At 43.7% G+C, this 14,951-nt stretch overlaps 1 protein-coding gene across 1 annotated transcript; it reads right to left on the bottom strand.

The window, feature by feature from the left end:
* Nucleotides 1-9,270: 9,270 nt before the first annotated feature.
* On the bottom strand, nucleotides 9,271-14,217 carry adora1b (adenosine A1 receptor b). Its single transcript, XM_084016178.1, has 2 exons — nucleotides 13,412-14,217; nucleotides 9,271-11,929 (listed from the first exon to the last, which is right to left on the bottom strand). The coding sequence occupies exons 1-2, from the start codon at nucleotides 13,738-13,740 to the stop codon at nucleotides 11,119-11,121; spliced, it is 1,140 nt and encodes a 379-aa protein (XP_083872304.1). The 5' UTR covers nucleotides 13,741-14,217; the 3' UTR covers nucleotides 9,271-11,118.
* Nucleotides 14,218-14,951: the final 734 nt, after the last annotated feature.

Raw genomic sequence — 14,951 nt, 5'->3', positions numbered from 1 at the left:
CATCCAGCGTTGATGCAACATCTTCAATGCAATGGTCTAATGTCCAACCTTGAAATGTGTAGCCTATTGCAGCGACGTGTTCTGTATTTTCCCACGAAGTGGATCAGACTTCCCTGTTTCTCATGTTGTAACGGTTTGAGTCATATTTCAAATAAAAAAATGGAAACAACAGTAGCCTACATTTTATTCTAAAGAACAATTTATCTGCATTGGCTAAGCTGGAATGGTGTATACGAACGACGTGTGATATTTTGAGGTATGTGAGTATCAAGGTGGTGTGGGGCAAGGATGTGTCTCAGCCAGCATATCATGACTCACATGCGTGGCCGCATGAATGGCCAAAGCTGCATATGAGGGGCTTTTTTTTTCAGTGAGCACGCTGCTGACATCCTTTCTTCCCATGAAAACATGTTTACACAGTTGCTCTACTATTTTCAGATGCAGGGAAATCAACAATTCTTTTTAAACTGATGAGCCAAGTCAAAATACTCATTTTCAGTAGAAGGGGAAGGCCCTGTCCAAGCCTATGTTTGCCAAATCATAAAAGTGTCTACTAGAAAATCAGCTGCAATTGAGACATTATTCATTTGGAGGGTTGCAAATATTAAATGACGACAGATTCTCTCATGACTCTCCTTTTGTGGTCATTTTGCAATGGCACCCATCAATGTCCTAATGAAGAGGCGGTGGGAAGATGAGGAGGGTATTCTTCTCATAATCTATGTGGTTGATGATGAACACATTTTGACACTTTGCGTCATCATTCCTACTATATTTGGTCATTAAGTTCTTCCTCTTTGTTCCTGTTTGTTGTGATATGTTGTGTGTGTACACACACACACACACACACACACACACACACACACACACACACACACACACACACACACACACACACACACACACACACACACACACACACACACACACACACGTAGACATTTGGATAACACACAAAATGAAGAAGACCAGCTACAGTGCATTTACATAACATACATTCATATTATGTATTTTTGGCCACATGGATTACATTTCATTCAGCCTAAAGCTGCTCTTTCCACATCCAAAATGCAAAAGCCCTCCTTCATTCGTTTTTTATGGTCATTCAGACACAATCATAAGGTTATTTCTGTTTATATGTGGAGCTCAGTGGATCCCCAGGCCTCCTTTGAAAACATCTGCCACTGATTTCACATGGCGTCAAAAGGCTTAATGAAAATGGCTCCATGCATTTTAACAAATGCCACATTTCATTTGGTTTCGCCACTTTGCTTCCAAAAGGACGTCTGGCACAAAACCTCGAAAAAATAAAAAAAATGTTTTGTGTGGCATTCTTCCCAAAATTGCCCTCAATCCCAGCACAGCCCCGTTGGCACACAACACCACAATTGTATGAGGTTGCCAGCTGCGTCATCGGAGGGCTGGATAATATCGGAAAGCAGCAAGACCCTCACAGCTCACGTGGGTGGGATCTTTATGATAAGATCAACCGTGCCACAACAGAGCCATGATATATCATAAAGATCATCATTTGTGACATATCTCTCTATTTCTTTATCTGGAGCTCCTGAAATGCCTGAAATCCCTGTTCCATGTTAAATGTGGGCTTTTTAAGGTCAGTAAAAGCTCAGGGTGAAAACTGATCATGTGTGGGTGATCTCATGTGGATATGGGAACATTGTTTGGATAAAACCTTTAGAATTTCTGTGAGATAATCAACAACTTCAAACAACACTTTATTATGCAACAAAGCATTCAAATAAAAAGAGTAATTCCAACCTAATCGAACATGTTTTTCCACCAAACAACACCTATGATTATAATGTGGTGCTTAAATCAGCACATATCCTTCTGAGCACCACATGCCTCAGTGTTTACATTTCAGCACTGTACAGAAAGTGTTGCAACCTTGTCCTTAATTGGCTCATACCCTGTTTAGTTTCTACCTCGTTAAAGCAAAGTGTTTATTTCTTATGGTATGTTTCTAGCAGGCCATTCTAAATGTAAAAAAAATCACTTCCTGTCTGCCACAGTTGATGTGGTCTCTTGGCCAGCTTCCTCATGAGCTGCGTCGTGTTTTATGACGACTGGCTTGTTGACTTTGCGGCGGGACACAGAGACTGTGCAACACACGAAGGCCGTCACTGGGTTTGATGTGGATGGGGAGCGTTACTCCATCACCACGTCCAGGTACTTTACCCAGCCCTGCTGAGTCTGCTCTGCCTGACAGTTATTCTGGGAATCGCCTTGTTTTTATACCCCACTAAACTCTCTCAACAGTTCATGTTGGCTTCCTGAGAAGTTTGCCTCTGAGGTTCATATTTGGTCATTTTAAGTTAGTCACTTCATTAGGACAATAAGAATGAAACTAAAACAGCAATAAACAGCGTGTCTAATGCGTTGCCTCTGAATATTTGTAATCATTTTCAATCTGTCAAGATGCTACGCATGCTTCTGGGTAACGTTGGCACACAGAAAGATCCTCAGAGCACACCAAACAAAACTGATGACAACCATAGCAAAAACTGATCAAAACAAGCAAATCGCCTTGGCGCAAACCATGTTGTGCCTCCAAACCCTCAAGTGTCACTCATACACCAGCTGGTCACCAATGAGTCATAAGTCATTATGATGAATTAGACAGAAAAAATTCCAAGAACAAACTCACCAGTCACCATAAAAGGTGTATGCAGTCATACGAATGGGACCAGGAGCACAAGAGGTCACAGCTCTGACTCACGCTTCCCTGGAGGTTTATTTCTGCTTCCCCAAACACTTTATCGAGATCTAGACTATTAGTCACCTTTGGGAATATGTCGTGCTTCATACATTATCTCAGTGTAACGATCCACTAATTGGCTGTAAAGATTGGGAGATGGAAAAGTTGGATTCCCATACAAATACCAGTTGTCAACAGGTTGTAGATGCATTACAGTACTTACAGATAATAGTACAGATTAATAATAATACTAATAGTGATAATAATGGTCCTTACACTGTAGATATATCATCCATGTCACATCCAGCTCAGGATAAACATTTTCAAAATAGTGGTTCAGGTCAAAGGAGGTCACCCCAAGATGATGAGCACAGATACAAACAAACAAAAAACACTAAATGTAGATTTAAAAAATGAACGTAAAAATGTTCATTTCAACCTCATCCTCTCAGGAACCTTGTCTTTAGACTTCATCTGGATTACATGAGCAGAAAACAACTTATCTCCATCTTGATGTGGGGAAATGAAGTTCCGCCACATTGCCAGGGATCAAAGCACAGTGCCATGTCAGGTTGATCAAAGCTGTTCAAAAAGTTATGCAATATAAACATGCAATATTTCTGCTTATCACTGTTTTCTTTCCCGTTGCTGAGGCCCCCTTGTCATCGGGGGAAACCGCAGAACATAAAAAAAAAAGCACAATTCCAGGCCTTGCACTCAGGTACTCTACGGGATCAGGACACTTGGGAACTGATGAGTACTTTGTATGGATATGTAGGTCACTGTAACTTGAGTCCCTTTGTGACCTTAAGAGAACCAAACGTATAATCTTCATTGTGAACTTAGTTTACCTGAGGGAGAAATTACCATGACAGGATGATGATAGGAAATTAGACGAGAGTGGGGGAAGGACATGCAACAGAGATCCGGGGGTGATTGTGGTTCACGGTCCGTGCCGTAACCCCCTATAGGCCAACACAGGGAGGAGGTATAATTGTAAGTGATACTGAAGTGTAGACAAATTGTAATTATATAATATCACTAAAAAAGCAGCGGGCGGGTTTGGCCAGGAGCCACACATGAGGGTAGACTGCGCCTGGCGAGGCGTGGGCTGCCACTGCTGAGCGAGTCCAGGCAGGCGGCGTTGTGTTGACTTTATGGACAGCCATCTTTCACCACCACCGTTAAAAGCGAATTACTGCCAGTCATAAGCAGTGGCCTTTATGGGCGTTCCATCCTCCGCCATCCAACGCTCAGCCACAAGGGAGTGACAGCATGGGCCACGATTGGAGCTCTGATCACACCAAATATTATTATTGCTTGTTTAACAGCATATGGAGCAACGCCTCCATAACTTTTTTTAAAGAGTTGTTTTCAAAACAATCGGCCACGACGAACTGATGGCCTGCAATCCAAAACAAAACGTAAGTGCTTTGTTACAGATTGGGTAAAGAGCCAAGACTGGTTATGTCCATTAGACAGGTTTTTAAAATCACCAAGGATGGGAATTTCCCCTTCCTGATAAAGGACAAGCAGCCGATAGCAGGCGGGGAGTGAGTCAGGCTCAGCATTTCAGCTGCTTCGGCACACTCTGGTTCAGACTTGTCGAGGCAGGCGATTATTCCTCCTTTTGATGTGTGTTTGCTGGCGTTCGGGCTCCCTGTGACCGTATGCAGGGTTGCCCAAGTTTGAACTCGCGTGGCCTAAGACAAATACAACATTTCCCTCCAGGACAAAAAAACCCTGATCGTTGTGCGAACGCTGCGTCATTTTCCCGTAATGCATCAAAACAACTTGAACCCTGGAATTACTGTTGTGGTTCTATGTTGATGACTCTGCCCGTATCACTAAAATGCACAGCAGCAAATCTACCATCATATTATCTCAAGCAAAGCATTTTACTAACCCATTTAAAATGCCTGAGGAATGCAAAATAAAAAACACAAACTGATAATCTATTGAACCTGGAGGCAGTGGTTTTTATATGTGCTTTTGAGGTACTTTCACTTTACTTGAATATTTTTGTGTACTTTATGTTACTTTATACTTCTTATAACAACATTAGAGCTTTAGGTCCTTTAAGTTTATTTTGATGTTAATACTTTTGTTCTTTTACTTATGCAGTACTTTTAGCTGTAACGGGGTATCGTTTATAGTGTTCCTACTTTTATCTGAACTGGCCGACTTCCTCAGAAGAGAAACACGATGTTGGCATGGTGACAATGTGTGGGTGAGCTCATGTGGGAGCATTGCTTGGATAAAACGTTTAGGATCTCCGTGAGATAACAATTTCAAACAACATTTTCAAATCTACAATATAATTTGCTTGTGATAAAAATCGATGATAAACTTCCTTGCAAATCCTGGAGAACGTTCTTTTTGACTGCACATTGTTTTTTATTATACAACAATGCAATCAAATAAACGTATCCCCACCCAGCAAACACCAAAACACCAATGATTAGAATGTGGTGCTTAACTCTGCACATTATTCAATTATAGAAGAAAATCATTAACATTTGTTATCTTGTTGTTTCTGAGCACAATATGGGTGAATTGAATCCAATGTGTTTGCACAGGGTTTTTGTTTTGGCTCTCATCCCTCCTCCATGAGCTATTCTAGTGTCTTGGGGAGATTAATTAGCCAAGCAGGTCTTTGGAGCCGCCTTCAAAAGATTTTAAATGAAAGTCTATAGAGGCTGAAAAGCGCCTTCGGGACCTAGAAGCTTAATGAAGGAACCAGATGTGACCTAGGTACCCTCCACTAGAGAGCCAGATCAGCAGTGAGTTCTCCTACTCAGTTTGAATCAAACATACTAAAATATTATCTACCAGCAGGTGGCAGTCTGTCATAAGGACCGTCGACGTCAAACCAGAGTGGGAAATAGAGCTCTGGTGAGGAGGAATATACCATCAAGCTTTAACAGCCAGTACTTTATAAGGAAAAGCTCTTTTTATGCTAAGCAAAGCATAAAACCATCCGTGCTCAATCTGCTCCATAAAAAAAAAAAAAAAATTTAAATGATGGGAACCATTGTATGATCTTCTCTTAGTCAGGGTTCACACAGGAGCCAATCCTCCTCTACATTTAACAACCTTGCTTCAAGGCTGTTTTTCAAAAATCCCCCCCTGAGGCAGGGATTTGATTTTTTTTTTTTAAAGGAGATCAAATATTGATGTTGTTCTAATTTTGTAAGCCTGTTTGGTGAATAATTGATTGTTCGAGAAGATGCGTTTGTTTTATTTGCAGAACCCTAATGCAGTTTTATTGAAGGGTCTTCACACATGCTGCGAGCTCTCATTGCTGTTTCAGAGAGGGTGAGTGAGTGGGATGAAATCGTTTCTGAAGGACTGTAAAAGAGAATTGATCACGCAGTTTTATATGTTACAACACCTTTAGGGTACATTTGCAAGCCAAAGATGATGGCAGTTAATCTGCTCTGTTCAATTGCTTTGCTTTATCGCAGGTGTTTCTCTAAAATATGTCTCATGTCATTGTGTCTTAATCGACCGTGTCTAGTTATTACTGCTTGCAAATATTACATCTGCTACAAACATGCATCCACTCATTTATTATTATTTCTTTGTTGCATCTTCTCATTTTTATTCATATTTGTTTGGATCCAGCGCTGCTCGTTAGCTGCACCGCCAACTAGGGATTGATGTTCCCACGGCGGTATGGCAACACAGATGAGCCTGACACAAATGCTCTTTCAGCAGAGGCAGAATCGGTGACCGTGTTTTCATAACTGATTACTTTCCTGTGAAATCACACGTGCATAAGATTGCCAACAAAACGACGACTGTTTGCGATGGTGGATACGGTTCCGTGCTTTGCTAACACGATCACAGTTTTATGTGCATTTTTGTCTTCTCTTCGCCCTTCAAACCTCTGGGTTGGAAGTGTGTTACAGCTGTTTATAGTATGTGATGCTACATAAAGTGTTGTGACAAGAAGCCTTGATTCCTGTTGTGCAGCAGCACCGGGGGCACAACACGCTTGCTTATTCATGATGCCTGATCAGAGCCCAGGTAGCTCAAACCTGCTCCTCCATTTTTAATGGAAGAAGGCCTTTAATGGAACATAGGATGCATTTTCCCCGCAGCCTGTCCTGGAAGTGCAGGGAGTCTTTGGAGGATTGGAAGGTCAGTGTCTGTTAGATATTATGTACAGAGCTTTGACCTGAAACACGGTTGGAACAAACCATTCAGATGAAACGTGGAGACAAATAGGTGCACTTCACCCGAGGGGACAGCGGCGGCTGGAGGTCACTTGCTTTCTTGTTATATAACAGTTTGCATTCATTCCCAAACACATTCCCTGCATTCACATTTGCAAAGGGATTTACTGAATGAAGCCATTTACTCAATGAAATGCAAGCAAACGTGTTGCAACATCAAATACAGGTTTACTGAAACCTGAAGCATGGTTTTACTGCAGAATGTGAATATGAAGCATTGGAAAGAGAGTTCCCCGTCCCCCCTTCCCTCAGGATCTGCGGTTAGCACCCACATTAGCCCCAAGGACAGGAGGTCACTGCAGAGAAAGGTTACCTCTGCCATTCCACTGTATTTCCTTTCCTCTTATTTGTTGTTCTTATCAGACGTCTCCCTCGACTTGATATCGAATCCTTCCCTGAAATTCAGCATCTTTCCCCCAGGCAACCAAAGCAGCATGTTAAGAATAGCCTCCAAGACTGAGGGATGTGTTATACTGTATGTAAAACATTCCTATTATTGAACTGGACTATTGATTTATACGCTTTCTGCTCAGCACTATATCACATGATGGTGTACACGTGTCTAGTATATTTTCTGCTCTATGGATTCTGGAAGAGGAGACCAAAGTGAATCTTGAGAGATGGGGAGAGAGAGAGAGAGAGAGAGAGAGAGAGAGAGAGAGAGAGAGAGAGAGAGAGAGAGAGAGAGAGAGAGAGAGACATTGCTGGGATTACTTGGTCTTTCCAGGCACTTTATACGTCACCAAATATCAAAGGAACTCACACTGAGAGGAAAATGGTTGTCAAAGCGGCGGCGACGACTCTCGACTGTTATCTAAGAGCCACTCGCTGCGTTATTACAGTGGTAATGAGAATTCTGACAGCGCCGCCAAGAAAGGTACCAATAGAAAGTTAAGAGTTGTTTGCAGTGGAATAATTACAGCTGAGGAAGTGGAGACTTGGGAGAGGAGTGAATAGGTAGAACATACTACTTATCATTCTTTGAAACAAGAATAACTGAATAGATGCACTGGGTGGATGTACTTTATCCTCAGTTACCACACAGGAAGTACTGGCTTTATGTGAGGAAGGAACAGATTGGCTGTTAGTAACAACCTTTAAATCTGCATTTACTGATTTTTCTTTTTGAAAGACAAGCAGAAACAAGCAAAGCAAGTGGAAACCTTTAAGCCTTTAAAGTTAATGTCAAAATTCTATGATAAATAATATGTTCAAATGGTTCAAACAGCTACTTGTTTACAAAACCAGCAGATACCTCTGCAGCGTGAGCATTCATTTGGAGTCATGTGAATGTAAGTCCTATATTCACTTCAGTTTTTTAACAGCCATCAAAATGAAGGCCGGGTTCAAAGGTGGGCGTGGTCTGAGGCAGAGCATCAGAAGCAGGGAGGTTCGGAAGTGAGGAACGAGCCATTGGTCCCCCCACATTCTGACTCTGGCCTGATTTGGCATTGCGGCTGGCGTTTAGATGTGATTTATGGCTAACTCTTGAAATACCTGATTACGTGTCCCATTTCATCACCAGCCTTTTGCCAGCTCTGTCTGAAGTAGTAGCAGCCTAGATCCATTGGAAACCAAAAATAAGGCAGTGAGACAAAAGAAAACTTACATTACGGGTGGGAAACCAAAAAAAGAAGCTGAAAGACGCTAACCCTCCTTAGAGCTCATCAGACCTGTAAATCGTGGGTTCGTCACTTCGAACAAGCTCTTTCACATACGATCGTCATGTGATCTATATTTAGTTTGAAAGCATTGATCGTAGCCATTTTTTTAAGCGATATGATGAATGCACCAGGGCACTTTGTACAAGGCCGTCTTCAGAGACGCCTGAATCGATTTACATTGTGGCGACAAACATAATCGTTACCTCGGTGATGTTGAGAGGCAACGATGTTTGTTGTAGATGAAGCTCGACATTTCTCTTCTGCAACAAAGTCCCATGGATGCGGTCGGAGTGGAGGCTGGGCGTGCAAAGCTCAGGAGTTTGACACCAAAGTCTGGGCTTCGCATCCAGACTCCGGTCTGTGGTGAGGCTGAGACAAGCAAAGCACTGTGGGTAAGGTCATGGGAAGACTGTGGTTTCAGTTAAATGTTACGACTCGCATTATATCTCCTGCTTCAAGTCACTGCTGTCTGTTTCCTGTAGTAAACAACCACTTTCCTTGACCTTAACCAAAGAGATTCCTAAACATAACCATAAAAATATTAATGCAGTACAAATGCTATATTGCCACATGGTATATTTTGGGGGGAAACAAATTCAATATGTTGACATTTTTCTGATGCATTCAGTGTATCGCTGTCACAATATCAGATGTCACTACACTTATCGAAATATCAGGATAATTAACGATATCGTCGTTAAAATCTATAAAAAAAGGAATAAGATTCATCTCCATCTGTTTATTGTGCATTTTATCTCATTTTTGGCAAATTAATTAAGTAACGGTACGTATATAAAAATTATTTAGAGGGGCTGATTTGTTTACATGATATCAATATCACTACATTATTGTGACTTGACATTTCATCGTCATGGAAAATGTAATGGGCGGCATTACATTTCCTTCAAAACATATTTATTGTGGCAAAATAGTTGGAGTTTGACTGTGTTGTCAGGAGTCACATCTGCACCAGAGATCATTCATCAAGCTATGAAGTAACATATCACAAATGTATATCATGACATATGTTGTAAATAGTATTAAGCACATAATATTATACATTTATTGATCCTCTTTTTCTCCTTTCAAGTGTGTCTTATATACAGTCACTTGGCCGATACACTGGGTTTCTGTCGTGCCCCAGAGATATTTGTCAAGACTCCAATAGAAAATGTCTTAACCTAATAGAAAGAGATTGTCACCCACTTAGCAGAATACCAGCAACTGTCTTGGCCAGAGCACTCTGTCTTTACAAGAGATGAATCAGAATTACTTTACATTCTCGTACAGTGTTTTTATGTGAGCGGGATTGAACAAAATTACTAGTCTACAGATGCCCCCGGTGTGGCATTACGCAAAAAATGTCGAGCTTACAGTGAAGTTAAGTTACTCACAATCTTTAGGTTGTCTTTTCCAGTCCAGTCCATACTAATTACAATAGTGACTAAGGCATTGGAAGCCACTATTCCTAGTGGTAGGTTGTGACAATGTTATCATCTTTCCATATAGCGAAAGAAAAAAAGAGGGAAACCCCAGCTCCCACCACCAGCTGGCATGGAGGCCGGATAAACACGAGCTCTAAGTGCATCTTGTCTCTCTCCCCCGTGAGAAGCTGTCGTCCTGCAGCTCCGAGTCGCCGGCACGCAGCTTCTAAAAGGTTCAAACCTCCCATTCCCTCCAGCTGCTTGTTTCTTATCCCTGTCCATCTCCTCAGTAATGGATCAGAGCTGCTGAATCCACCGAGGGGCTCCAGTGGAGAAGAGTTAAGGGATTACAAAACCCTTCAATCAACACACACACACACACACACACACACACACACACACACACACACACAGACACACACGCACACACACCTCCTTGCTGCAAAAACTCCCTCCCATAGTGCCTCTTGCTCCACCACTGTTGTGCGATTAAGACCCTGAAGAAGAGATGAGCTTTCGGGGCTGTGCTGCTTCTGCTGCTGCTGCTGTAGTCTCTTATTTACATTATTACATTCATATTCTTCAGCCACTGTATAAACACACACACACACAATATTACAGTAGTAAAATCACCCAATTCAACGTATAAACTTTCCTCATAAAGCCAGTTATAACAGGTGATATTCCGATACTGACCAACCACGATAACTTATATTGCACATTTTGTAACGTACACACCGACCGATTGACCATAATGAACAACAGTTAAAGCTCAATGTCTTCAGTCTGTTACTAAGATAGACAGTCGCTCTCAAAAAGACTTCCATTATTGCAAATTAATAGACACCTTTTTCTTTCTTTTTTTTGCTCTGACCAGACTTTCAGTAAAGCCACTCCGCCTGAGTAAAGATAAATGATCTTCCAGTATATTGGATGCATGATCCAAGTCGCCTCGCTCCCAACAGCGTTGTAGCACTTCATGCCCCTCATAACATTCAAATGAGGAGAGAACCAATGCTCGTGCACTGATCATTGTGTTTCCAGCCAGCCATCAGCTCCGCTCCTCGTGCTCAGACTGTGTTCTGCTCCAGTAACGGTGGATGTTCTTTGGGTTGCTGAGGTGGTTCGATCCTCTGGTCCTGCTGCTGTTCAGGCGGAGGCGGCGGCTGCTGCTGCTGCTGTGGTGGATCAGCTTTCAGGCTTTCCTTCCGAGGGGGCTGCGGTGGTGTCACCTGCTTCGGCTCTGGATTGGGCATCTCTTTCCTGTCGCTGGGCTGGATCTCCAGCGCTGGCGTGTCCTTGCAGCAGAGGTACTGCTGCCAGATTTTCCTGAAGGCCGTGCGAAACTTCTTTATGCGGAAGGCGTAGATGATGGGGTTGACGGCGGAGTTGCCGTGGGTGAGCAGTATGGCGATGTAGAGGAGGACTATAGGCGTCTCGCACTCGGGGCAGAAGAGAGTGATGCAGTTGATGATGTGGAGGGGGAGCCAGCTGATTGCAAAGAGAAACAGAACCAGAGCCAGCGATTTAGCCAGATTCAGCTCCTTGTCGTAATACTTGTTGGGGTCCGTGTGACTGGTGGTGAACTTCTTATTGTTGAGCTGCTTGTGGATCACGTAGAAGATCTCCGCGTAGATCACCAGCATGAGCAGCAGCGGCGGCAGCACCCAGCCGAAGAAGTTGAAATAGACCATGTAGTCCATGCTGATGACGTTTTCGAACTGGCAGGTGATGATGAGGTCGGAGCTGATGGAGCCGTTCTCCTGGAGGCGCTTCAGGTTGTTCCAGCCCAACATGGGGGTCAGCCCCACGATGAAGGCCACCGTCCAGCATATCACCACGGCCAGGCCCGCTCGCCGAGTGGTCACCACGCGCTTGTACCTGCAAGCAACACAGTATCATGTCAGCACTTTCACAAGCATGCTTCCTTATTCAATTCATTTTCCATCATGTCAGTGCCCGAGGGCTAACAAAAGGTGTGATTCAAAAGAAAAGCCACAAGTCCCCCTTGACCTTGCAGCACATATTTCCACTTGTGCAGGAATGCGTGGGCAAACACATGATTTTTATGATTCTTTTCATTCGGGGGAAAAATGAAAAAGTCATAAACTCTTACAATCTGCAATATTATCTACTAATTTATTACAGTGGCACAGTGGACAAAGTCCCCAGATTTGTCTTTTTTTATTGTTTACAGTGTTTTATGGATAAGAAGCAGGAGGTAGAAGAAGATAAAAAAGGTGCAGAGGCTGTAAAATGTTATCATTGCGGTCCTCTGACCAAGACAAGAAATGACATATTGCCTAGAAGCAGGGAAACACATGTGATCAGATCACGTTGGAAAGTGTTCAGAGCTACCTTTCGGATTATTACAATTACATTACAATAACATGACCTTTGACCTGCTGAAGTGGAGCCTGAAGCAAAAAAAAAAAAATGCTATTTAGCCCAGTGCCATGTATGGGATTAGTATCTACCAGTGCCCATGTGTTGAGCCAGGTCTGTGTCTGAAGCATGGCAAGAAGATCATTATCCACACACTGAGCCGGGGAGTCGGTCTGCTGAGAAGAGATCAGATACTAATCTAACAGCAGAGCGTGTGGGAGGAAAAGCGGAGGAAATTCTTCTGCTTAATAGAAGTTGTGGGAAGGGAGTGGTTCCAGAGAATTTCTGATTTAAATAAGAAAAGGACTGTACATCGTGACGTTGTCTTGGCAGACACTATTAAGCTTGGATGGATTTAAAAGACCAAGTAGTAAAAAGCTGAAAACAGCCATCATAACGCCCTGAAGACTTTGTGAGCCTCAAAGTTTTATCACCTTGTCCTTGTGACTCCACTGACAATAAATGTCCCCGCTCTACTAAGCGTATCTTTTCAGCCTTTTAGTACCGCTGCTCGGTTGTTTAAGCCTGCAACTCATCCAAAGAGATGAACACGGTGACAGCAAATCTGACCTTTTTTTTTCTCGTGCCCTCTGGAAATAACGGTGAACACATTGTCTCCTGCACCCAACCACACCCCTAAACGCACTCATTCTGTCACTGTGCTCCTGTTACAGCATCTTGAGGACAGAGGGGCTAATTAAAGTTGGTGGTTGATCAGATAGGCCCCCGGTTGGCTGTCATGTCAGGCGGTGGTGAGTCAGATCTATGTGCATGTAAAGGGACAGCATGGAGGCATCCTTAGTGAAGTGGAACCAGACCCATGAGGAAATTAATGAGCGAAGCAAATGGAGCTGTGAGTGTGTGAGGAACATAAAACACCATCCACCGCATTCCCATCACCATCACTGTCACGTTACCCACGTGGCACAGATAGTGAGAATAAAACTGTACTTCTCCCTGTTGTGAACACCTCATTACCTGGTCGGGATCTTGACCCTGAGATAGCGGTCGATCGCAATAGCCAGCAGGGCCAGGATTGAACTTTGCGTCAGCACCAGCACCGTGCACGCCACCATCAGGCAGCTGTAAAAGTGAGTCTGGAGTCCGATGCTGATGGTGATGGCCAGCGGGATGACGAGCGCGCCCACCGCGATGTCGGCCAGAGCCAGGGACACGATGAAACAAAACGTGGTGTCCCGCAGCGACTTGTTAATTTTCACCGCCCAAACCACCATCACGTTGCCGATGACGGAGGCGAGCGCGATCACCACCTCCATCCCGATGTAGAGAGCCTCCGTTCCGGGCATCGTGGCGCACGAGACCGTCCCCGACGGGAACGAGGTTGATGTGAAGCAGCCTTCTCCGAGAAAGCCAACACACCGGTCCTTGGTTTATTTGTTGTTGTTGTTTTTTTTTGTAATATATATATTTCCAAAATGAGCGGTGAGTCCATCAATACCACACTGTTCACATTAAAATATGAGTTGCGTCGGGGGGATGAAATCCAGTTGTTTGTAGAGGAAGACGCGCGTTAACCAGCAGCATATGTGTAAGCAGGAGGGGGGTTCCTGTGGTGGAGAAGGTGTTGTGGTCCTGGTCCGGTAGCTGCTGTGCGTCCCGCGCCTCCACTTGGCTGAATGCACCTGCAGCTCTCGGGGCAGAGCAGCATCCTCCCCCTTATCCGAGAGGGCGATTCATCTTCATCCCTCCAGTTTTTAATTGAACAAAGCACGTTTTTTTGTTAACAAGGCGAGGAGATGTCTGTCTGCTGGATGGAAGCGCGCACGGCTGCTGCTCCTGCGAAGGCGTGTGCTCCCCCTCACCCTCCCACTGTGCCTTCAGTAAGAAACAAATAATGCAGTTGCCGGATATAGCTGTGTGTTTTCTCGCCCTTTTTTTTTTATCTTGTTGTTGTTGCATTCAGATGTCTCTTTGTCTCTGTGAAAATCTCGGTTTCTCTCCGTCCGTTCGTGTCGGTGCCTGCTTCATTCTCCACGCAGAAATAAATAAACGCCTCTGCAGCCCTAACGCGGGACGGTCCCAAGGAAGTCAGGTAGTGCAGAGGTGATCTGAACTCACTCTCGTGGTCGCTGTTGTGGCCGTGCACGCCTCCTCCCCTTCCACACCCTTCCACATGCTAATGGACCTTTGCTCTGTCGCCCATTGTTCTGATAAGAGGTGAGGCAGTGAACTGCCACAGCTGACACAGAATAACACAGATAAAGCTCAATGAAAATGGCAGAGGTACAATTCCCCAGCGATAGAATTACGATTACGGGAGTGTGCACACAATGCAAAGCCCGCCATTTTTTTTTTTTTGCTCATATGCCAACAAAGACGCCACTTAATTCAAAGCACCTCAGAGAGACATAAATCTGAACTACAAATAGATATTCAGGTCATTCTAAATATATTCATGCGCCTCAGACTTCAAAGACCTCCGCTCTGAGCTCGGGGCCAGCCCCATCCTCCCAACTAATGAGAAATCCATAACAACACGACAGGAAACCGTATGAGT

This window comes from Eutrigla gurnardus, assembly GCF_963514095.1.
Source record: "Eutrigla gurnardus genome assembly, chromosome: 8".
In the NCBI taxonomy this organism is placed as follows: Eukaryota; Metazoa; Chordata; class Actinopteri; order Perciformes; family Triglidae; genus Eutrigla; species Eutrigla gurnardus.
The sequence above is the reverse complement of the archived record's forward strand: the minus strand, read 5'-3'. Positions and strand labels throughout refer to the sequence as shown.

Bases quoted from the DNA above. Each gene is read 5' to 3' on its own strand.
- adora1b (XM_084016178.1), bottom strand. From the start codon at position 13,740: ATGCCCGGAACGGAGGCTCTCTACATCGGGATGGAGGTGGTGATCGCG. The intron at 11,930-13,411 runs GTAATGAGGTGT...TGTTGCTTGCAG, and splicing joins AGGGTCAAGATCCCGACCAG to GTACAAGCGCGTGGTGACCA.